Source organism: Styela clava, chromosome 8 (genome assembly GCF_964204865.1).
Source record: "Styela clava chromosome 8, kaStyClav1.hap1.2, whole genome shotgun sequence".
Classification (NCBI taxonomy): Eukaryota; Metazoa; Chordata; class Ascidiacea; order Stolidobranchia; family Styelidae; genus Styela; species Styela clava.
The window spans coordinates 8,795,465-8,819,556 of NC_135257.1; the positions used below are offsets into that span (position 1 = coordinate 8,795,465).

Sequence of the window (24,092 nt, forward strand, 5' to 3'; positions counted from 1 at the left end):
ACCTTGCCGCGTTCTCTTTGATGAACCCCAAAAATTTTTCAAAATTTGCACGTCAATTTCCCATCCATTTGTTGGCTACTGTCTCCAAATTTTACCCCATGATAAACGTGGGTAAATTGGAAAATGAATTGCGATGTATATACACCAATCAAACTTTTTTGAACATCACATCAACTTGCGCGCTCTATGGGTTCCTCATAGATAACACTCTAGTAACTACCTTTGCGGCGTCTGCAAAATTTCTGGACATCATTTTGACGACGCCTATTTCTTCCGCCGACGCAGAGCGAACATTCAGAACGCTGAAGCGTATTAAAACGTATCTCAGAAACACAATGAAGCAAGATAGATTAAATTCCTTGGCTGTTTTATCCATTCACAGAGACGTTATTTCTGGGATGCATGACTTTAATCAGCGCGTTATTGAGCATTTTGCTTCCAAGAAACCGCGGCGTGTTGCCTATATGTTCAAGCAGTAGAAGTCTAGCAGCATATATATCTATGAGTGAGCGACGCATGTCCTTATCTTTGCATTAACTTTCTATTCTTCATAGTAACGTTTTAAACCTTATTTTAGGTTTTGTCTGCTTTCCCGAAGTTTCTGTTAATATGTCATTGTATTTATCTGGGTAAATATTGCCTTTCCTTTTGAAAGAGGTTTCAAAATAAACTATGTCTATATTTATTAATCCCTTGACTTGGACCGGTTTTAAAGACACTTTCTTATCGTTAAAAATTGTCCGTTTTGCCGATTGGTTGTTACCGATGGAATGGTTTTTATACTCATAAAGTGATGGGAGAACTTACAGCGCTCATCCTGTCCCCGTAGATGGAGGTGACTTGGTCCCGCAGTAGCTTGCCCCGGTTGTCAAAATGACCACGCGCCGCCACTGAATTATTTTTGTGTTTATAGTAAGGGTAAAAATAAGAATTCAGATGTTACATTGTTAAGTATCAAAATCAGCTAGAGCAGGGGTGGCCAACACGGTCGACCGCCTTGCTCGGGCAGTCGATCGCGTCTGACGTTGAGTGAATTTTATTGAAATACCCCCCAAAATTGCCTCGAACCATTTGTGTGTTTTACAACAGGAAGAATACAGTCCTTTACATGCGCAAAATACAATATACATATACAGTATTTGAGTCTGGGCAAGCCCGATGAAGCATATTATTTCGTAACTAATGCAGGTCTGCTACCAAGGTTTAAAAATGAAGTGCCGAATATGTCTTCTAGACTTTAGAGTCTAGATTAGACTGACAAACGATCCTACAATACCTTCAGCAGTATGAGTTTTTGGTTCACTTTCAAATAACTGTAGATTTAAAAAGTGAATGATTGTTGATGATGAATTACCAAGTGATAGGAACAATTCTTCTTAAGCATGAATTGAACTGCGCTACTGTTTGTCCCTGGTGAAATGAAATACCTGGCCAGAATATATTAAATTGCATGCTTTTTTGTCAATGCAAACCTGTAATTACATCAGTCGATATTCATCAACAGTTCAAATCGGAACAATAGTATAAAACTCGTACTAACGTTAACGATTGGTCAAGTACCTCTCAACCTTCAGCTAATCGCATTAGTGAAAGCGACGTGCGGTCAGTGAGGTACGAAACACTACATTCGATGAGATATCGTACTGTACGTTTACTGTATAATGGCCGACGCTGAGGAAAATTGCGATGAAATTGAATTGGAATTCCAGTCAGGCACTCAAGACGACTGGGAAATGACTGAAGCAATGGTAGATAATAACAATAGCGAGAAAATATCGATGAAAAACGAGGAACATTATTTTAAAAATGAACAACGTGTTATAATCAGACAATCCACATTTCTCGCTATTGGCGCCGCCGGAATTTTTGCAGCATTTTCTGGAGTAATAAATCTTCAATCGTCGTTAAATTTTGAAGAATCCCTGGGCACGTCAAGTTTGGCAATTTGCTATGCGACCACAATAGTATTAAATGCAACAGTGGTTCCATTCCTTCTTCAAATCTTCGGAGCAAAATTTTTACTGCTGATGAGCGACATCGCTTTCATTGCCTACACATTGGCAAATCTCTACCCAGGTACGTGAATCAGTGTAATTTAAAAGAGAGAACAAGAGAGCGTCAAGTCTAGTGACGTGCCCACGCCGAAGTTTGTTTTGACGAAAAGCCGTCATGCGTGCGTCAATGCGGCCTTCCGTTATAACCTCGGTCCTAAAGTAGCATCACTGAAACTTCAGTATACAAATTATTGTATATTTCAACTTAAATATTCATGCAGTTTTTCCACTCCGTCGCTTTAATCAAAGGTCTGCAGTGAACTTGGGCGCTGGCCGCTACTAAGTATAGAAGGAGAGAAATCTTTACGTTGCAGGCTGCAGCATAGGTTACACAATTTGTCAAATTGCGAGCTTAATTTCTTTCATTTCACTGAAGTCAGGTTGTCGATCCTCATTAAAATATAACAATCACTGATGTTATTCTCTTGCTGAATAAAACATTTTCTATTTTCAGTGAAGCACAGTCTTTATCCTGCCGCCGCTATATTGGGAATTGGGGAGGCATTTGTATGGCCAGCCATAACAATGTTCAACGCGCAATTTGGAACGCAGTATGCTAAGCACACTTTCAAAGGTATTGAAATGCAACGTTAACTTAAATAATGCGTTTTTAGTATGTTCGGTATATGCACTTGGTGGAAATGCGGCATTTTGGGCAGTATATTGTCTAGAAAGGAGTTTTAAAATCTCATGCTACTATTTCTATATTATCATGGTCGCATAACTCAAATCGAAATATTTTCCAATTTTATCATCGATATAGTCAAATTTGGATCACTCTGCAGATTGTGGGCTATTACGGTCAGGAGGACGGGTAATCATAGATCCTAACAACCTCATTGCTTTTTAGGGGCTGAAATATAAAAGTTTTGCATTGCAAACTTGAGCTCTGCCAGCCAAAAATAACAGGTAATTTAGAATCCTTGATTTGCATTTTATTGACATTCCAGTCGAGTTCAGCTTAAATTCTAAAACCTTGGTACCGTTGGCGAATTAGATATATTGGATAACACCGGCTGCACTTGGAGAAAGCTTTTTGCAATATGCGATTTGATTTATAAGCCAAAGAGATGAGGTCATTTCATGCATAAGATTTATTAACAACTTTTAATGCAGGAAATGCGAGGAAGAAGAATGAACTAGACGTGGATCTGATTGAATTAACTTGGAAGCAAACTAGATGGTTTACTGGAAGATTTTTTGCTATTTTTGCAATTCATCAGGTCTGTTTTGATTTGATTATTGCTAGAAGAAAATATCACAGACGTACCAGTAATCTAGCATTTGCATTTTTGATGGAATGTATTTTTATTTTACTGTGTAGGCAAAGGACAATTTTCAATGGGGTATCATGCGTACAATCATTGCCAACACTCCTTTCTATTTCAGATAGCTGGAAACCTTATAGCGTATATTATATTGGTATTCGATTCTGAGAAGATGAGTAACAACGCTACAACGATAAATAATTTAACCAGGCAAGTCTTTGAAGTTATTTTACTAAACTCCAAAATGTTCACACTCAAGAGAAAATTGAAAGTACAAATATTTGTTTTGTTACTTACGTAACTCTTGAAAAAAGATTGATTCTTCCGAAAAACATGGAATAATTTTGAACATTTTTCAGCTTTTATTTATAGATATGTATTTATATGGAGTTGTTTAAATAATTGTTCTTTTAAGATTTTGTGAAAGAAGTTATATTTTCTGAAATTACAGAGCAAAATATAGGAACATAGTATAAAAATTTGCATTTGCAGATTAATTTGTGTTTTCTCCTAGTGTTCTGATGCGACTGTTGGGTATATTGAAAACGGACTCGATATCCATTTAAACCAGGGCCGCATTTACCATACATGGGGTAATCTTGGCTGAAGCCTAGAGGCCTCATTTCTTGGTGGCCTCGAAATTCGATTTTGATCTATTAATAACTATTTTGAAGTCGTTTTTAATTAGTAAATGCTTATTCTGGATTCAAACAGATTTAAAATTTTAAATATCTGATAGTTGTTTAATTTTTTAATTCGGTTAATAATTTTTGTAACAAATATTTACCGTTCAAAAGATTGAAAAATTAAATACGGCCGTGCAAATGAATCTTTCGAAATTTGCCAAACTCTTACTTAACCTTAAAAACAAATTCAACTTACAGTCCAAATGACTGTAATTAGACTACGATCCTGCCAGTAACAAAAATATCGTATTTCACGCATTTTATATTTAATTTCGGACAATTTTTTATTTTGACGACATGGTGAATTCTTCATTATATCATTGAAGAGCCTCACAAATGGCGTAGCCTAGGGCAGGGCTACTCAACTGGCGGACCGCGTTCCGAATCCGGACCTTTTGGGTATTCGATTCGCACCGCGCCTAATTTTTTTTTATTTTGGATCATTAGCCCCACTTTTGAAGTTTCCTTTTATAAAATCACTTTTATAGATTCAAATAAATATATATACGAAAAGAACTGAAACGCCATAATAGGCAATCTTGATTAGCTAATAATCATTAGTCGGCCGAGGGAGTGCGTGTTTAAGGATGCCGAAATATATATTTCTAGAAAGACCGGACCCAAATATTTTTGACGTTTTGTATGCGGATCTTCGGTAAAAATAGTTGAGTAGCCTTGGCCTAGGGTTTCAACGTTTCAATCCGGCCTTGATCTGAACTAAAATATCCAAGATGTTATAAGTAGATAGTAACAAATTTTTTCCTATTCCAGCATAAATTTCACGGATATAACAGAATTTCAATGTGGCGCACAAGATTGCTATGAATATGACGTGGTTCAAGAAGAAATGGGGTCCGCGAAAAACAATTTCGGCGTAGAAAATTCATTGTTAAGAATTTTACTCTTCGTAGGTTATGGATTGATACAAATTTTATCTTTGATATTCCATAAAGTGTTTCTCAAAGAATCTCATTCATCTAAAAATAAAGACAATTCCTCAAGATTATCGTTACGTGCAATCGGAAGATTTCAGACTAAGATTTTAAGGCATATGGTGTCACCTCTTCAAATTCTCATCGCTCCCTTGAACATATACAGTGGGATGATGATGGGATTCATATTCGGGGATATAACGAGATCATTCATCTCTTGCCCACTTGGAGTAGAACAGGTTAGTTTTTATCACGGTAAACGCTTGCAAAAGTTATTATTTGTCACTCCGGAAATGATTCGTGTTATTCAAAAACCAAATTCATGTGCTGATCCCTCGTTTTTTTAGTTTATGCCACTTAATCACTATTCAGTTACAACACTGCGTTAGCAATATATATGATCTTCGATTCAAATGCACGAAAACGCCAAATCGAATATCACATAATTTTCATTTTTTTATTTCTTGCAATTGTTGGACCCATCTTTTTCATATGGGATTTCTATCGCATATGAGATGTTTCATTCATTGACACAGTGCATGTAATGGTAAAATGCTCATTTTGATGTTGGAGTCGATAGAATTCAATCAAGTTTTGTTGAGATTATGAGGGAAAACCCGATATCGTTTAATAACCAGCTTTGTTAGACGTGTTTCGAACACAGAAAATAAACCGTATGAAATGTAGTAGTATTTAGTTATTAAATAATACATTTGCGTCGCCTTTGCCAAAATTATGTGAGACATAAACAAAACTATTTGCTTCTATTTAATGTTTCTCACATTTCTAGGTTGGGTTGGCCATGGCATTATTCGGCGTGACAGCTACAGTAGGATCGGTACTTTTTCAACGACTGTCTGCTTCTTTTGGCAGAAACTCTTTCGTCGGACTTGCCTACGTATTGGAAACTTCGGTATTGATTTTCTGCATGTTTTGGCATCCTATGGAGTCTAAGGCCTGGCAGATTTATTCCATTATCGCTTTTTTTGGTCTGCCGGATGCCGTGAGACAAGCAGCCGTTGCAGGTAATATTCTAAATGAAAAAAAATTGGCATTTAAAAAAAAATAAGACTCAGAATTGTTGGTTGACCCAGTCTGCTTTTAACAATAAACTATTCCCTTTGTTCTTACATTGTTTTAAATTACAATTATTTAACGTTTGAGTGACCTTTACATGAATTGAATATTTCAAAGCCTATCGTTCAAAAGTAGGCTATGTCCATTGCGTGTTGGTGTTTCGATTCATTATAAACTAAATTTATATATGAAGATACGCATTTTTTTCTGATAAACCTCAAGACGTCTCTTTAAATGGTCGAGTTAAACGAATTCTTTTAAGTCAGTCCTCAAAATTTAAAATTAGACTCGAATAATAAGCTTCATGGAAAGCTACGTGTTTAAATTGCTTTACGTGGTCTGAAATAATAACATTCAAACAATATATATTCGTTGCCACACCAGGCATGGTAATTTATCTTCTCATTGTTATGTTCATATTACTTCGAAGGTGTCATGATTTCATCACAAAATATTCCATGGCAAAACGACGAAAGATCGCGTGACAATCGTTCCGCATATTTGCATACATATAATATCGTGACTAATACCCACCCACCTAATAGTTATATATATATATGAGGATTTTGTAATACAAAAGAATATAATTACGTAATAACTACAAGCAAAACTATCGTTTTGGTGCCATTTATCACGTACGTTTTTCTTGACTATTTTCACAGCGACCTATCCGGAATATTTTGCCAAGAACAAGAGTGTTGCTTTCAGTATGCTATCGTTGTTAACCAGCATGGGATTTACAATCATGTTTGCATTGGGAACATCAATCTGTGTCGACACTAAAATCATCATTTTAATTTCCATGTTGACTTTCTCAGTAACTTGCTATTCAATCGCTGAAATTTATTTTCATAAAGTGGAACGTAAACGGTTCCATGAAGAAACGAAATAATCTGTGCGCGTTTCCACAAAACCGAAAAAGGCCTCTAAGATAGAATAATATAATTATGTTGAAATATGATAACATGTATAACTCAGGGTTTGATTTTGCAATGTAATACAATAATCATTTATTCGTTAAGTATTTTTGTTGATGTCCTCAAGATTTCAGATAAATATTGTCGCAGAATAACGTGAGCAATAATTAATATATATCGTACAAAGACTTTAGGAAACTGATTTCACAACAGCTTTATCGTGGAATTCTATGGAGTTTTGTCATGAAAATTTTCTGTACTTCAACAATCGAATTTATTTTTCCTAGTAATAGCTGATAACCCGTTCTAAGTCTGTAGCGGTACTCCTGAAGTATGCGCACCAAGATGTCGCATAACCTGAACCCTAATCTGGTACACAACCTGAGTTCAGGTTGTGCGCCATCTTGGTGCGCATACTTCGGGAGGTCCAAAATTTCATTTCTTGAGCGTTTTTTCCACTCTGAGCAAAAACATTTCCACTCCGGAGTCGATTGTAAATCTGCCAGTCTCCACAGCCCTGTGCGCCACTCGGTGATTTTATGTATAACGATTTTATAAACCAAATATCAGTGCTACTCTTGCAGAGACGATCAATGTGCCAGTGGGAGTGAGCACCACCGCTAACGGTACCACACTATTTACTAATGAAAAGAGAGCGTTACCGATTTGCTCACAGTCACCCTGACCGTTTGGCGGCAATGGCGTTCGAATAAACGAGGGTTGGATTTTTTGGTGAGACTGCTTGAAGCAAGTTCATGTGACACCACTATAACGCTTACAGACTCATTATTGCCGCCACATAAAAGTCAGTTATGCAATTGCCAAAGGCAATACTTGAAAAGTATTTTCTGCATTTTTGTTAAATTATATTTGTGCATTATTTTTTTTATTAAAAATAATATAAGAGTGCAAAGACAAGGTTGTGAATGAAAGCGCATAAAGAATTAAATTATTAAAGCTAAAATAGGTATATTTTCATGTCGAAACGAGTATAAAGTGGAAGGGGAGAACAAAATATATAACTTATAACGATAGAAACAAAACATCGACAGAAGACAACCAAAAGTGACAGTTTATATGAATGAAACAATTTTGGAATATGATTGTAATAAATGATATGAAACGCAAGGTGTTCTCCCAGGTACAAATTCTATTGCACGATTATCCGTTCTTGGAGACGGTCGTTTTCAGGGAAGTTGGACATCAAGATAATATTTTTAAAGAGGATTTGTTCCAGTGACAACTGAAACACCATGAGCTGCTAAAGAATTGCAATTGGATGATTAAAGTACTATAGCGCAAATGAAAGAAAACATCAATTCTATTTTAGTTGAACGAAAGGGTGCCAATTTTCAGTCTTGGAAAGTAATGGTAGAGATCCAACACTATGTTATGTTAGATACATATAAATAATGGCAACTTGGCAAGTATGAGGCAAAAAGTACTCACAATTAAGAATTTTGAGTGAATATAATAACACTGCAAATTTATCAGATAGCAGTAAAATTAATATGATTTTAAAATATTTCCAACCACAGCTGTACTTGTATTTTTCACACTTTTACTAAAATAAAGCACAAATCAGGGCAATTGTGTAGATGGATGGACCAAACCAACTATCATATAATACCTTCGATGAGCGATTTTTCATGTCCATGCACAAGTATCCACAGACATATAACGATATTATGTAAGAAACTATACTAGGTATATTTTGGAGGTACCTAATCTTTTCAGTTTAGATTGCCTACACAATTTACTACACCCTGGGTGAGATTGTATGGTATTGATAGGCATGAGACTTTAACCCGAGATGTTTAAGCCACGACGCCAACATAGATCATTGCTTTAACCACTAGGCCAAATCTACCATCACTAACCATGAGAGGTAAATACCAGCTCTTGTTCGATTTGCAAACCAAACTGATTCATTTACTCTCAAATTGCGCTTTATGAAGAACCTTCAAAAATTCTATCCGAACTTCTGACGCTTTCCGCGGTGACAACATCTTGAATTGTGGAACGAGTGACAACAAAAAAAATTCATCAGGGTCGCTGGAATTAGTGCTGCTTTGTGTCTGACAATGATGTTTGACAGTTTGTATTCCTGATGAACTAGGTTGCATGGTTTCTTTTATCTTTTCTGATATGCAATTAAAACAATTTGCAATTTGTTTAGAATTCTATGTCAGATATTGAGGTCAATTAAAACGGAGAGTAATAAATAAAAGTACTAACAGTACAAAAATGCTTAAATGTTTGATGCAGAAGTGTACATTATGTTATTCCTATCTGTGGCAAGGGAAACATACGTATCTGCGGTAAGAAGTAGACAAGAAGAAAAGACTTGCAGTTCAATGTATAATATCTGTATATCCTCTGGACTTACAGTTTGTAATACAAAAATGTGGTGAAATGTTACAAATTTAATATTACAGTAATATAAAAAGACTCATAGTTTTTTAGTAAATTAAATATCAATGTATTCTATTAAGGCCAGTAGTATATCTAAACCAGAGTACCCTTATATCAACAAAAGTAATTACCGGTACATTGGCAAACAGTCAAAACTGAAACCAATCCTATCGTTACCATGATATGAATTTTTTACCTGTTTTTGAAACTAGTGAACGAAGTTCATCCTCATGATCTTCATTATTGACTGCAAGAAATGAAAACCAATGATCAAAAATGTGATTAATTTCTCCAAACTAATAATCTGATGTCAAAAAGATATTCAGACCCTACTTTTCTGAAAAAAAGTTTTTATTTACCAATATTTAAACCTGGGGTAGTAAAACAGAATGGTAGAAATGTTATTCAGTTCAAAACCAAAACTGAATAATATACTATAATGAATAAATTCTGGAACAATGTCTTAAATATGAACTATTGAACATATTTCGTTCAACAAAGATTATGTAGATTGTATGTAGTATTCAATGTTTATTCAACTAGTTTTAAGATAATGCAGGAAAGTTGAGATAAACAATGATTTGTTTCATTCTTATGTTATTACGATTTTTAATAAAGAAAAGCTATTTTGGCCTTACTGTAAAACTTTTAATTGCTCAAATAACAATTTTTCAAATGGTAAATTATTTCTAACCCAAATATCTGTATTATCCACTCATATTGGATCTATTCAAATTTTTGAATGGTTTGGGATATCCCTTATTAGAAGGTCATTCAAAGACACTTTTTATGAAATATTGGTTGCTCCCGGAGTATGTGAACCGAGATGGCGGACAGTCGGACACCAATCAGTAGCATGTGTACCAGGTTAGGGTTAGGAATAATTACAGGTACAAATACTACGGGAGTCACTTGGCTAGTCCCCGAACTCGTAATAGAACTAAAATAAGGAAAATTGGAATAAAATTATGGCCTAACCCTAACCTGGTAGTCGGTACACATACTACGTTCAGACTTTCAGTGTCCTCCGCCATCTTGGTTTACATACTTCGGGAGTACCAAATATTGTTATATAATGATATTTAGAGTATTTTCAAGTTATGTTAATTAAACTAACCTGGATGTATTTTTCGTGAAGAAAATGTTTTCTTATTTTGATTCATAATTTTCTGAGCAATTTCATCAACAGAATTTGGAGTTGAAGTTGAAAATTCCTCTTTCGCATCTCTCATGAAATCACTAGTATCATCTGTATTTATAACAACATGGCTTATTCCTTCCTCCCTTCCTTGCATGTACCTATGTTCATAAGAATTGGTACATCAAATACGCCATTTTAATCGAAATTGTTTGTTCAGGTCCGGAGTAAACATAAAATGGATAAAGATTGAACAGAGACTGATATCACAAAACTTATCAAAAATCAAATTCTATATCAGTGGTTTTCAACGGAGACTCTGTGGCACCCTAGAGTTTTGCAAGTACAATCCAGTCCCAGGGTTCCGCAAATTTACATTCAAATCCGCGAACCTATATAAAATATATTGTTTAAATGTAATTGAACACCTATTAGGATTGTCAGTATTGTTGACTTGCTACACTTTAATAAGTATCATTTTGTTTTGTCAGTTATAAGTTTTGAATACGGCGTACGAGGTATTGTACAGGGGTTCTTCTCTGAAAATTTGGAATGTTTCATTGGGGTTCAGCTCCACCAAAAACGTCAAAAATCACTATTCTATATAGTCATTTTGAAAAATTGAAATCCAGCATTTAAACCAAACAAAATTTCTTACCATTGAACGGCATCATGCATTGCCCTGTCGCCGATTCTATTGTTTGATGTGATGCTCTAAAGAGCGTGGAAAAATTTGAAGTATTGAAAATATAGACATGTTAATCTTGCCATTTGCCAATGTATTACTTTTATCCAGAGACTTGGACATTAATTATATAGAATAAACTGAAACTGAATATTAATAAACAACTAAATGACATAATAAAATATTATTAAAAGCCATCAGGGGGTAAAACTGCCTTTACCGCATACTGAGGGATAGTTAAATTCCTGATATTTTCTCTTGTTATAATGATCTATTTATATGTCACGTTCACTCACGAAATCAGGGCATGGATGATCAGAATGTGAAGTCTCGTGCGGTAATTCCATAACATATGTATGCTTAACATGAAGTTGTAATGGATTTGTTTTCATTATTTTATCAAACAACTGTGCCATGGCTTTTCGCTTCTCATGAACATGCGTCTGAAATGAAATTCATAGTTTTATGAAAAATGAAGTCAATTTCTCATTGCCATTTCTTATAATTATAATGGCTGACGAATATGATAATTCGTGTAGTTATTTATTAAATTGAAAAATGTTATATAGTGTTGTAAAATCATTATGTATAATACATCGAATGTTATCTGTAATTTAAACACAAATATTAACTTTGTTTAAAAATATCAACTTGTTAGTTGTTTATAAACTTTATTTCTAAATTATGATCACCAAACTTTAGGAATATGACATACAGTATATTTGAATATGCTGATTTTCATTGGAACTAAATGATGAAAGCATTGCCCTAATAGACACAAAATTTTGTTGTCAGCAATCGATCATGAATTTTTTATTAGCAGCACGTACCTTGAGAGTAGGAAATTTAATGACATAAAAGAGTCGAGCTCTTGCAGGACATTGAACATCAGCCATCTCCAAAAAACTTTGCCTCTCTTCTGCTGCTTCTTTTCTTTCTTGTTCCTTGAAATTAAGAGTAATTAATATACACACAGCAATTGGGAGGTAGGCTCTTTTATCTACCATTCGAAAGTTCAGTACAAAAGGACATTTAGAAAAATAATAGGGCAGCAAGTTTCTGAAAGCAAATTAAGTCTGATTTTACTTCTGTAGTTATGGATTAGACTAGAACATTAGGGCCATTCCAAGCAAAAGTTGAATTCCATCAATTTTTTAAAAAAGGTAGTGAAAGTAATTTTTTTTAATTTTTGATATCAAAAGACATTGGAATTTTATTGGACTGCATTCATTTCATCGAACAATTTAAAATTTCACCCAGGTTTTTCATGGTTTATAAAAAATGGCCTGAAATGCAGAAATTTTGGTATAATTGACATATTTTGTGATGATTCCTGACACAAAGTGTTTGATTGTGTGGTACAGTTATTTCATATGGAATTGACGCACTGGATTTAAGTTAATAAAGTTTGAATGTTTGCAGTGCTGTAGAACATTTCTTCACCCATTTAACGATTTATTACCAGAATTTCAAGAGATGATAGATGCCGCTATTCCGAAGTGGAAAAATGTCCGTAGTGTCACGTCCTGTAGTGTCACATACAATATGCACATTATTGACATGGATTCACAGTGTTACATTGAGTAACTTGAGCAACACATAGAGGGGTAGTTCAGCTACTGCACCAGAAAATATTATGGGCTCCCACTGTACCATCACAAAAATTTACAGCACAACACAACGTACTGTTAGTGCATGGTGGATTTGCCGTCCTGTAGTGTCACGCTATATTTTACTATATTTTTTTTATCTACTAAGTAAGGTTGGGTGTAACTTTTGTGCAATTTTTTACATATTCAATAAAGCAACTGATTGGACAATGAAACAAAACATGTAGCTGAAAATGTGAAAATATATTGAATTTAACAACATGCAAAATTTCTGGAATTGTCCTGTAGTGTCACTTGGAATAGCCCATTACTGGATTTCAATAATGTGTTGTTATTGGCAAGGAGATTCCACTCTGGAAGGCACATGTCAATGAAAATAAATATTTATCTATCTAAAGTATGCTAAGATTCCTGTGGCAGTGGCACTAGGAAAATTCACAATAGAAGGAAATATTTTATCTTAACCAAATATTACCAATAGGCAATAGCTATAAAACCAAAGCAACTTGTGACATGAAGATAGTTGGTGACTGCCGTAGAGGACTCGGCATGCAATGAGAACTCCAAACTATTAACTGCTTTCCTACCGACATATATTCCATTTCCTTTTCAAGATTTTTTATTTTTCTTGGACGGCTTGGATCTACTCCATAAAAGCATCCATAAATATGTCGTCCAATAGATACATAAGGTGTATGATCATTGAGTGATCGAAGAGGAGCCCAGTTGAGAAACCGATTATAATTTGATGAACCTCTTGTTGTTAAATGATCAATGGTTTCATATGTATCAGGACCTTAATTGATAAAAACAGATCGTGAATATGTAAATTAGATGAAAATACAATCTAAAAATGTTTATAGATGTATATACGAGGACCAGGACTCTATTGGATACATAAATACTTTAATATTAAATAGTTGAACGATAGCGATCAATTGTTTTGTCTGGTGGTCAGAATGAGCAAACATGTATCACATGTCATACAAATTACAGAATTATCATATGTCGCTTTCCTATGTTACAAGTCAATTGGTTGAAATCATAGACTACAGTATTACAGTAATTTTTGATTACTTAAAATTGCGTATGAGCAGATGAATGCAATTATTTGTTTACCTAATTCATTTTTGTTACTAGAATACCAAGAACAAGGGCTAAATAATGCTTCTACAACTAATTAAACTATAGTCCTGTAGGTTAGTCAGTAAGTCAGATAGTAGACTACTGAGCAAACTTTCATACATAATGCAAATAATGGTAGATTGGTGCCATACTGCCCTTGTTCCGTTGTGTGTTAAATCTAAAGATCTAGGCAATATTTTGAAGTTGATCAAACCTGGTTGAAGAAACAGTGGTCCTCTTGATTCTATTTTTCTCCATTTGCTTTGAGTTTCGGCTTTATACTCTTCAAATTTATTCATAACCTCCAGAATGTTGTCAAATACAAAAACACTCATGTTGACCTTTATTACAGTATTTAACTTGACAAAACACTGAATTAGGTATCAGACAGTACCGGTAATGCAAAAATTGGTTTTCGTACCACAATAACTTCTAGTGGGTTTGTCATAACGGTGACCGTACAGAGTGTCAGCTAGCTTTACCTAGGTCATTTGAACCCACGTACATTTGAATCCATGTGTATACCCGCGGGTTCAATCTATATGCGGGTGCTAAAACCCATGGGTTAGGGCAATGAGCATATGCTCATTGGTTAGGGTTAGTATGGGTTCAAATATCCGCAAAACAAAAAAAAATTCCATAGGTGCAATAGTATACAGGTGCAATTGTCGTGGGTTCAAATTTACGTGGGTTCAAATGTACGAGAGCCGTTATAACATAAAAGTGACTATAGTCACTTTGATAACATCTAGTTAACGCAGTGGTTCCCAACCAGGGTGCCGCGGCATATCAGTGTGCCGCGGAAAGATTTTGGCGTGCCGCGGAAAGATTTCATTTTTGAATTTATTTCAAGTGATTCCAATTTCCAATCCCTTGAATTCCACAAGAATTAGTCTACCCACGGCTCTTGCTAACAAACAGAAACGACAAATTTGAGGAGTCATATTTAGGTATCGTTTCAATTCTAAGTTTTGCATAATGCGCGCAAACACCGTTTCGTAAAATTGAAATTGTCAACCAAGGTAACAAATTATTGTGCGAAATTTTTCCCAAATTTGACCAAGGAATCATTATTTGACTAATCGAATTGCCATTATTGCCTATTTATTTAATTATTATTTAAACTCAAAACAACTTTCAAGATCTACGGAAAGACTTTGCAGGTTTTTATTCACCATTTAATACGAAAAAAAAAATGAAATAGGAAAGTAAAATCATAAGAAGGTCAACTATCGTCTTTATAAATATCCGCATTCCGACGTCAGAAATGATGATATTCTTAGCTTAAAATTGGAACAGTTAATTTACAATTGGTGGGGAGAAAGATCAAAACCGGCGTAAAAAATAAAAATCAGAATAAAATCCCGAATTCACTCTTTAATAGCCGCCTTTAACATATAGGCCGCGAGCCGAGGCCATTTATCTTTCAGTTTCGTAGCGCACATCAGGTAACTACCTGAAAATGATTTTAAAATGTTCCTTAGAAATTTAGTAACAAATATTGCCTTGTTCCCACTTCCAAAAGTTGCACGTTTTACAGAAAAGACGCTTTTACTACAATAAATATGTGTTACCATCTGTCCTATTTTCTCTGCTTTTCCGGTATCATGGGCCAATGAACGCAGACTTCTGCACGACGTAACAGTCAAGTTAGTCAGCTGTAGGTGGATCCCCAGTGGTCGGATGAATATCAGATGTACTCAACTGCTCGCTTTTGCGTTGAGTAGCCTTTCCATAGTTTTTTTCAGTTACCGGTAATATTAGTCCAGTTATTCTAAGGAGGTGTTGAAAAGTATAGGTAAGATATTAAACACTTGTATATCCTTGCCATAAATAGCAATTTTAGTTGAGCACTAGCTCATAAGACGTTGTTAAATAGGTACGGTGCGGTAACTCCAAGGAAGGCTAGACCTAGAATAATATGTCACAAACAACGATATTTTCTGGCTTGCATGAAATGTTTATGATTAATTTAATGACTATTCAGCAGACTTATACTACTATATAGGCCACAGCATATTTGGAAATAGAAATGAATGGCTGTTTCTGTAATGCACGGTTGTGTGAAAGAGAAGAAATTAATCAATTTTACTAATGTCGGTTGGTCTAAATCTAAATTCATAGAGTCGACAAGAACCTGAGAAGCAATGATAAGTTATGCCGGAGTGGAAAGAAAGGTAGCATTGGAAATGATTGAGAGGTGAGAAATGAAGTTGTAGACAAACAGTTGATGTTTCAAAATATAGTCTATAGTCCATACTCATACTGTAATAGGACATTTCAGACTGTGATATATCAAAATTTAGTGTAGATATAGTCTAGTAATGGTATGCAAACACTGCTGGACTGTAGAACATGCAATGAGCATATATACGCTCATTTAGTACATCAGATAAAATGCATTATGTATTCAAGGTATTAGTTAGTATTTAGGGGTATTTTTAAAATCATGCTGCTCCAAATATTATTTTCTTCCTTATTTTAGATACTGTACTACAAAAGAAAACGGCAATGTTCCACCAATCCGACCTAACGCAGGCTCTGATCCCTGCTGCTATCAGTGCTATAAAATGGATTAAACAAGAAGTCTTGATGCTTAAAGGTATATGAGAATCATAATAGTTGCAAACAGCTTAGATGGGCTATTCATATTGAAATACTTTAGCACTTTTCTGCAATTGGAACTGCCCATCAAATTCATGTTGGAGACTTCATTGAGATTTTCAATTCATTTTTTTCCCTCGACTATGAAGATCTTTTGAGGTTAACGAGGTATTAATAAATAAAGCTGAGGAATTTGAAGAGGATATGAAGAATGTAAATGATACCAGGGCACGTCTATTTAACACTGTCAAACATAAGGATTATACTCTCCACCCAACAATGATTCACTGAAGAAGCATGTGGCCCTCAAATCAGTTCTTGAGTTGGCAAACTGCAAAGAAAAATAGTCAAAATAATTTATGAAAGTGTGCCAAAATCAACTTAAATTGCACAGATTTTTGTTTTTGTATTGACTGCAGAAATCACAGTACACCTATAGAGGAAAAGTCGATTTTTGAGATAGTGGATTTCAAAAACAATTCAGAAGAAAGTGAATTAGATATTACAGTTGATTTAATAAGTATCATACATTTTTTTTTTTTTGGACATTTGTTAGTGTCGTAGTCCTGTTTCTAGAAATATTATTGCCTTTGTTCAAATACATAACCACATAAACTAAAAAAAGATTAATTGTAAATTGTAATATTTCTGTTCACTATGTTATGTACATATTGTACATTCATTTAATTTTCTTGACTTTTGCGGTAAATTTTTAAGTGAGAAATAACTGATTTATTTGTGTTTTCGTGCTCACGATGTTAATTTGCGACTTCATTGCTTAAAAATAAATACGTTTGATACTTGATAGCTTCTATAAAATGGATGTAGCTTTTTATGCTGTTCTTGTTGTAAACTGCTTGTGGTTATTACATAAAATTTATTCTCAAATGTGAATCAGCGTTGTTGGTGTCGCTGCTTTCGAGGTCACTCCCGACTCCTGTCACACAATTAAAGTATTTTTTGTTGTTGGTTACATGTATGCCATATTTTTCGTAATCTACCTAATAAATTATGATTGACTGAGGAAGTCCGATTTTGGTCAGGCAAAACATTACAGGAATACATTTGTGTTAGTGTGCTGTAGGGCTCTCGAATTGTATAGTTCTTATGTATGCGTTGTAAACTTATGGTTATTGAATTTCCGGGAACCTCTTATATTCAATTTCGCACCAGGATTGTGGAACAAGATGTTATGCGTTCATTATGTTCGTTTTCACACAAAACTGAAGAATTTATTTAGTTACCAGATGTGCGCTACGAAACTCATTTTCTGGGCGTTTTCATGGTTTCGTCTCACAGCCCATATCCGTGGTAAGGATCTACAAGTGTTTAATAATTTACTTATACATTTTTCAACAACGTCTTAGCATAACTTAACTAATAATAACTAAACAGGGCTATGGAAAGCCTGCCCAACTCAGCGCAAGGTCGAGCAGAAATAACTAATATTCATCCGCTCGCTAACAGCTGGTTTAATTCAATTGTTACGTCATGCAGAAGTCATTGTTCAGTGCCGAAAATGTAGAGAATATAGGACAGATCGTAGCACATATTTCTTGTAGTAAAAGCGTCTTTTCCGTAAAACGTGCAACTTTTGGAAGTGGGAACAAGGCAATATTTGTTACTAAATTTTTAAGGAACATTTTAAAATCATTTTCAGGTAGTTACCTGATGTGCGCTACGAAACTCACTTTCTAGGCGTTTTTCAGGGCCTCGGCTCGCGGCCTAATATGTCGCCCATATGAACGCATAGTTCTCCCAGGAATATAAAACCAAACGTTGAGTAAGAATTAGTTCTTGTAAAAAAAGAGCGGACGGGCGGAAATAGCTCATCAACATTGGAATGCCTGCCATTGTATTTGTATATATTAAAAATATCCGATATTCGACAATTCGTTAAAAATATTCGAATTATTCGATTCGATAAAAATATTCTATTTTGCCCATCCTTGCGATCTGTAATCACGCCAGTAATCAGGCAAAACGCGTAGTAGCACAAACACTGATGCAATAAAACTTAATAATAAATCCTTCATTAAATTTGGTAAATTACACTACTCCACTAAAGCGTGGTGAAATTGACGATTATTTCATATCTCGAACCCAGAAACGGTTATTTTTCGGATAGTTTCTGCGGTCTGAAAAGTCGAATGAGCGTTTGGACATAGTAAATGCTACAATATTTGCCACCAAATTATGCTCGGGCCTTGCACGAAATTCATAACGTGAAAAGATTCGTTCATCGGTGAAATTTGTTTATAACAACCCTAAACCTATTTAGTGTTTTTAGCGAGAATAATTAATTGTTGTAATGAAATACGGTTTGTTTGCCTCTTTCATTTCTTTCGCTAGTGCCGACAATCACACCGTTGAATGATTTTGGCAATGGGAGAAACATTAGATTGTAACAAAAATGAATTAGGTTGTGCAAAAGTGAGAATACTTGTGATAATAATAAGGCTACATTCAGGGGAAGGGCGAGAAAAACCAAAACGTATTCTCGTCTCGTATTACCCGTGCGGCCGCGCATCTCTTACAACAATGTGAGGTGCTCCTAAGATGGGTCTCGTGTACAATATTGCAAGAAAACAGTTATAATATCGGTAACTATTAACCATCCATTTTAAATACAGGATGTGTTATAATACCAAGAATAAAATTTCTCTTATCTGATCTTCTATGCTTTTTATTATTTTACAGCTAAATGGCTTCAAGAGTAGGAAATGTTCCTGTTTTGTGATAGGTGTGCCCCGAATATTTAAATAGCTGTATAGTGTGCCGCGACATAAAAAAGGTTGGGAACCACTGAGTTAACGCTAGCGATCTATTTTATATCGGGATCGCTATGACGAGAAAAATGGGTTCCTCGAGCATCGATTTCCTTGTTTATTTCCGTAACAATCATAAATCAGCAATATGACGTAATAATAGACCTTATTCATTAAAAACCCATCCTACGCGCAAAAAAAAAGTGATGTAAAATTTTTTTTTTAACATTAGCTCTTATGGGGAATGTGATCACCAGAGCAGAAATTTGCATTTTTTGTAATTTTCTAGATATCTTTCATTGTATACGTGAGCAGTTTTGAGGATAGAATATTTTTTACATCTATTTGGATATTTTTATCATGATAAACATGTTCAAGATTTTTGATAATCGTTCATTCAAATTTTAATGAGCGCGGTGTTTCCGATGACGTCATTCTCACTAGACCATGAGATTCTGCCAACGCGCCGTGCTCTGTGGGATATGCGCTGCAAATGCGGCCCTAATGTCGCTTTGGGTCCGTGACCGTATCCGTCCGGTACTGGAAGCGTTTAACATTGACAATCTATAACCCGTACCATTTCTATCACGTTTGTTTACTGGTTTTACGCATTTATACCTGTACAGCTAGCAATCATTTACTGAAGGCATGCTGACGTGTTATTTAGACTACCGGTACCGTACCAAGGCTGCAAGAGGTGAAAACTAAATTATTTAGTAAATACTGAAATGGGCCTACGAACAAAAATGTTGGCCATCTTGCCAATAGGCAGGAGAAGTTGTACGGTACCGGTATACAAAAAAGATGAATATCTCCAACCTATAATGGTACAATACCGGTCTCGTAACTAGGTTAAAAAACATGACTGATTACGAGAGGGAGATTTATTTTGTCAACCAGAATACAAGCATTGAATCAATAAAAATTATATACAAAACACACAGTTATTCGGTATAGACTGGGGAGCGATACGACCATCACAGTCAGCCCCCCCCCCCCCCCCCCCCCCTGCTCCCCATGTTTGCTATCAAGATTAACAGTTAATTAAGATGTTTGAACAATTTAACAAAAACTTCTCGCAAAATTCGAGAGTGTTTGATACAATAAGTGCTCAGAGACCTAGAGATGCGGTATATTTTGTGTAAGATTATGGTTTCTTTCGACCCATAGCCCAATATGGAATATATTCCAGAATCAATAATATTTCCAGATTTAGATTTTAGGAAACAATAAAATTTTTTGTCAAAATATTGGAACTATTTCAGTTGAACATTGATCTTAAAAATATTAAATCTTCAAATTTGAAGTCTCCCTGTTCTTCAGGCGATTATGCTGATTAATTGCTTATTTTTTAGGGCATACTTCGTTGAACTTTGACAGACTGACGCATTGTGCCCCACAAGTGGGGTACAGAGGGACACTTGACAGACGTTTTTCAAAGCATTTTGGTAGTAAGATGTGTGTCGCAAAGGAATTTCCTATTCGCTAAATAAAAACTACATTTACCCCACTATGCATTAGTCCCGCCAACTTAACTTTTTATCACCAGGTGTACCCAAACAAAACGTTGTAGCTCATGATTAACTTTAATATCAAGTCTCTCATCCACAAGTTCCAGTCAGTCATTTGCTTAATTTGTAATACAAAAATACAAAATATCGAGTTAAAATAAACTCAAAATGGACCAAGACCAAGAAGAGTCTGAATTCGGGCACAATGGAGAGTAAATTGCCTTTCCCCTCAACTTGTCGTTATTCAGTGATAATGCATCTATCGATCCAAACTTTTCGACAACTAGTATTGCATTGTATTTCGCAAATTCGAGTCGAGTTCGTATACAGTCGCCAAATCAGTGGGCGCTTTGTCTATGATTCATGTTTTTTGAAGAGAAATGATAACTGTTCGATGATTGAAATCTATCCATCTTGGTTTTTCTCAAATACCGATGGGCTGATTATAGGGTGCCTTTTATTTATTTTCAAAAATAGCACATTGCTCGCTTGTATGTATTGTGCTATAAAATCTAATCTATTACCTAATCGATTCCCATACTAGTTTGGATCCGTTTTATGGTGACCATCCGTTATTACCCGTTGCATATTCATTCAAATATAGGTGAGGTTTAGAACATCAATATTTTTTTAGATATTTGTACCAGTGTATAAACAATTGATACGTAGATGACAAAATAATTTTGATGACGACACTAAGGGATGATAATCTGTAAAATCTTTCAAATTTTGAACAAACATACTTATTTATACTAGACTTTTAAACCAGGAGAAATTTTAGGCGTTTTTAGATATTGAGATGTGACGTTAAAACAAAGTAAGGCCAGATATATCGAATAAGAGAAAATTGTTTGCGAAACATCTAACCTTCCATGGCCATATAATTCCGTTTGATATCCATTTCTTCTAAAGCAGCGTTTCCCAACCTTTTTTGGTCAAGGACTATTTTTTCACCGGCGAAAACCTAGGGACTAGGCTTGCACGTAATTTAGGGAATTACGTAATTATTTCAAGTTACGGAAAGGAAGTTACAAATTACGTAAAGTCGCCATCCCGTTTGAGCGTTTGGTTTCACGATCAAAATGATCAATTTGTTATCTCAGCGGTGTTTAAATATCAATGAGTACAATTTACAATTGCGCAATCCTTGACTGATGCCTGCATGTTCAAATGCCTTGTTTATTGGCTTCATTGTGTTCAATGGAACCTGCGGATGCGTTGACTTACGACAATATAATATCATTACAAACCAGAATTACCTCGCCAATCCACGGACATCAAATGAGAAACAACGAATGTATTTTTTTCGCAATAACAAATTGTTTAATAAACCTATATTGCATCGCATCGCGACTGAAAAAAGTAGCATTTGGCTTTATCGGTAGTTTCAGAATGGATAAAAAGGTACATCGAGCGCACAATTGAATCGATTTAGGTAACTCGCATGATATAACTTCATAGACAACCTAACATAACATCAAAGTTTGTGATTTAAAATATCTAAAAAAGCGTTTTTAATCTGTCGCGAGTCCGTTAAAACAAAACATATCATATTATCTTCCGTTTTGGTTTTAATGTTTTATAATACCGCTTTTCAATCAAGAAATTTTGGTTGCCATTCACCTCTTTATTAACTATTTTTAGCATCTCGTCGCCGATGATTATAATATACTAACTTGTTTTTCATACTGAACTCACAATTCCGCACGAGAACAAAAAAGTAATTATCGTCGTCCTCGGGGAACAATACAAGCTCACGTAATAACTTATCGGTTACGTCTTACTGCGCCAACCACGTTTGCGATCGCACTGAACTACAGCTTGAGAAGGTGTGTATGAGCCGTTATCGATATTTGCGGCGTTTCGAAGGATTCATTGCAAATAAGAAGCGCTTGGCAAGTTTTACATCCATTTTCTTTCAACCTATTTAATACAAAAAAATCAAATAGTACATCCATTTTGAACAAAACAGGCAAAAAAAAAACTTGATTTCAAACAATTGTTTTAAAACAATTCTCTTTGAACAAATCCCTATCCTCCACCATCAGGTCCATGGTACCGAAGACAAATAACTAACTAATCCCATACCCGACATGGAATGGTAACCGAACGAGAGGCCGTGGTTCTCCATATGGTTTAAGCTTATTTTAAAATACAATGTAAATAATGACATAGTCAACATCTCGCAGGGATTCAGTGAATCGAATTGTACACACCAACCCCATATCCATCGGAAAACTACCTTTATGACATTAGGAATACTTTGATTGATTTGAACGTGACATCGACTCTAAATAATTCTCAATGCTCAGATGTTATGAGTGCTTACGATTTCTCAACGAAATAATGCAACAACGCAAATATTTTATTATCTATCTGACGGTTCTTAGGACTTATAATTATCTACCCATTTTATTATAGAACAATGTAGAAAATAAATATTCAGACATAGGCTATATTAGAATGTTTCTTTTAGAATAGTGACGTAGATTTCGGCAGGCCTGAAACGCATTATTTTTAACTTTTGTATGGTCTTATGCGATCGCTTCATTGTGGAAGTGGGAATAAGTCAAAAGCCATCAAATGAAAGTCGGGCACTCGGACGAAGTAACAAAATTTGTCGCAATGCCGCAGGAACGCTTATTAATGCTTTACATATTATCGGTGATTCGTTATATCACAATCCGAAACATATCTACCGTAAATACTTTTAAGTCACCAATTTTATTGTTCGTTTGATATACTTTGTTTAAAATACTTTCCATATTTACTATCTACTTTATAGGTAGGTTACCACGAAAATTTATTTTCAAGAATTTGATTCTATCTAATTATCCAGGACTTTTGGTTTACGAAAGGTCGACTAAGTTTTCAGGAAATGAGGGATTTTTGAAGAACACTGAGGAAAGTGTGCGAAATGAGCTAGAAAGTGTCTTACTATAAGTAAACAGCAAAGTTCTAGGTTAAATATCGGGTCCTGTAAGACATAGTTTCTCAAAGTACTCCATACGGAGCCCCAGGGCTCCGTGAGACGAACCTAGGGGCTCCGCGAGCTACTCTATTACTTGTCAAAATACGGATTCGACTATTCTGTAACTGTTCAAAGAAGCGAATACATCATTAATAAAATTTGACACCAGCAAGGTCGTAATATGGCAACGAGGCGGTGATTTAAGTATGACATGATCTACAAGCAGAAGCGAGGTCAGGATTTTTAAAAGGAAGAGGGGAGAGTACAAAATTGGAATTGGAAATTACCAGGCACTATTATTCGCGATTAGGCCACTCGTTAAAAAAAACTT

General features: G+C 35.1%; 2 protein-coding genes and 1 long non-coding RNA gene across 3 annotated transcripts; 2 read left to right on the plus strand and 1 right to left on the minus strand.

Moving 5' to 3' along the window:
• The first annotated feature begins 1,333 nt into the window (after nucleotides 1–1,333).
• Nucleotides 1,334–7,852, plus strand: LOC120345778 (protein unc-93 homolog A-like). Its single transcript, XM_039415327.2, has 7 exons — nucleotides 1,334–2,076; nucleotides 2,509–2,628; nucleotides 3,171–3,277; nucleotides 3,444–3,532; nucleotides 4,780–5,179; nucleotides 5,731–5,965; nucleotides 6,680–7,852. The coding sequence occupies exons 1-7, from the start codon at nucleotides 1,662–1,664 to the stop codon at nucleotides 6,907–6,909; spliced, it is 1,596 nt and encodes a 531-aa protein (XP_039271261.2). The 5' UTR covers nucleotides 1,334–1,661; the 3' UTR covers nucleotides 6,910–7,852.
• On the minus strand, nucleotides 7,812–14,671 carry LOC120345779 (uncharacterized). Its single transcript, XM_039415328.2, has 8 exons — nucleotides 14,122–14,671; nucleotides 13,370–13,578; nucleotides 12,003–12,116; nucleotides 11,469–11,615; nucleotides 11,146–11,201; nucleotides 10,467–10,648; nucleotides 9,546–9,596; nucleotides 7,812–9,077 (listed from the first exon to the last, which is right to left on the minus strand). The coding sequence occupies exons 1-8, from the start codon at nucleotides 14,240–14,242 to the stop codon at nucleotides 8,863–8,865; spliced, it is 1,095 nt and encodes a 364-aa protein (XP_039271262.2). The 5' UTR covers nucleotides 14,243–14,671; the 3' UTR covers nucleotides 7,812–8,862.
• A 1,307-nt stretch (nucleotides 14,672–15,978) lies between these two features.
• On the plus strand, nucleotides 15,979–17,538 carry LOC144425725 (uncharacterized). Its single transcript, XR_013477598.1, has 2 exons — nucleotides 15,979–16,107; nucleotides 16,393–17,538. It is a non-coding gene; the product is annotated as an uncharacterized LOC144425725 (long non-coding RNA).
• The last annotated feature ends 6,554 nt before the right edge of the window (nucleotides 17,539–24,092 follow it).

Bases quoted from the DNA above. Each gene is read 5' to 3' on its own strand.
- LOC120345778 (XM_039415327.2), top strand. From the start codon at position 1,662: ATGGCCGACGCTGAGGAAAATTGCGATGAAATTGAATTGGAATTCCAG. The intron at 5,180-5,730 runs GTTAGTTTTTAT...TCACATTTCTAG, and splicing joins GCCCACTTGGAGTAGAACAG to GTTGGGTTGGCCATGGCATT. The intron at 5,966-6,679 runs GTAATATTCTAA...CTATTTTCACAG, and splicing joins GAGACAAGCAGCCGTTGCAG to CGACCTATCCGGAATATTTT.
- LOC120345779 (XM_039415328.2), bottom strand. From the start codon at position 14,242: ATGAGTGTTTTTGTATTTGACAACATTCTGGAGGTTATGAATAAATTT. The intron at 13,579-14,121 runs GTTTGATCAACT...TTATCAATTAAG, and splicing joins ACCACTGTTTCTTCAACCAG to GTCCTGATACATATGAAACC. The intron at 9,597-10,466 runs GTTAGTTTAATT...CATTTCTTGCAG, and splicing joins TTCACGAAAAATACATCCAG to TCAATAATGAAGATCATGAG.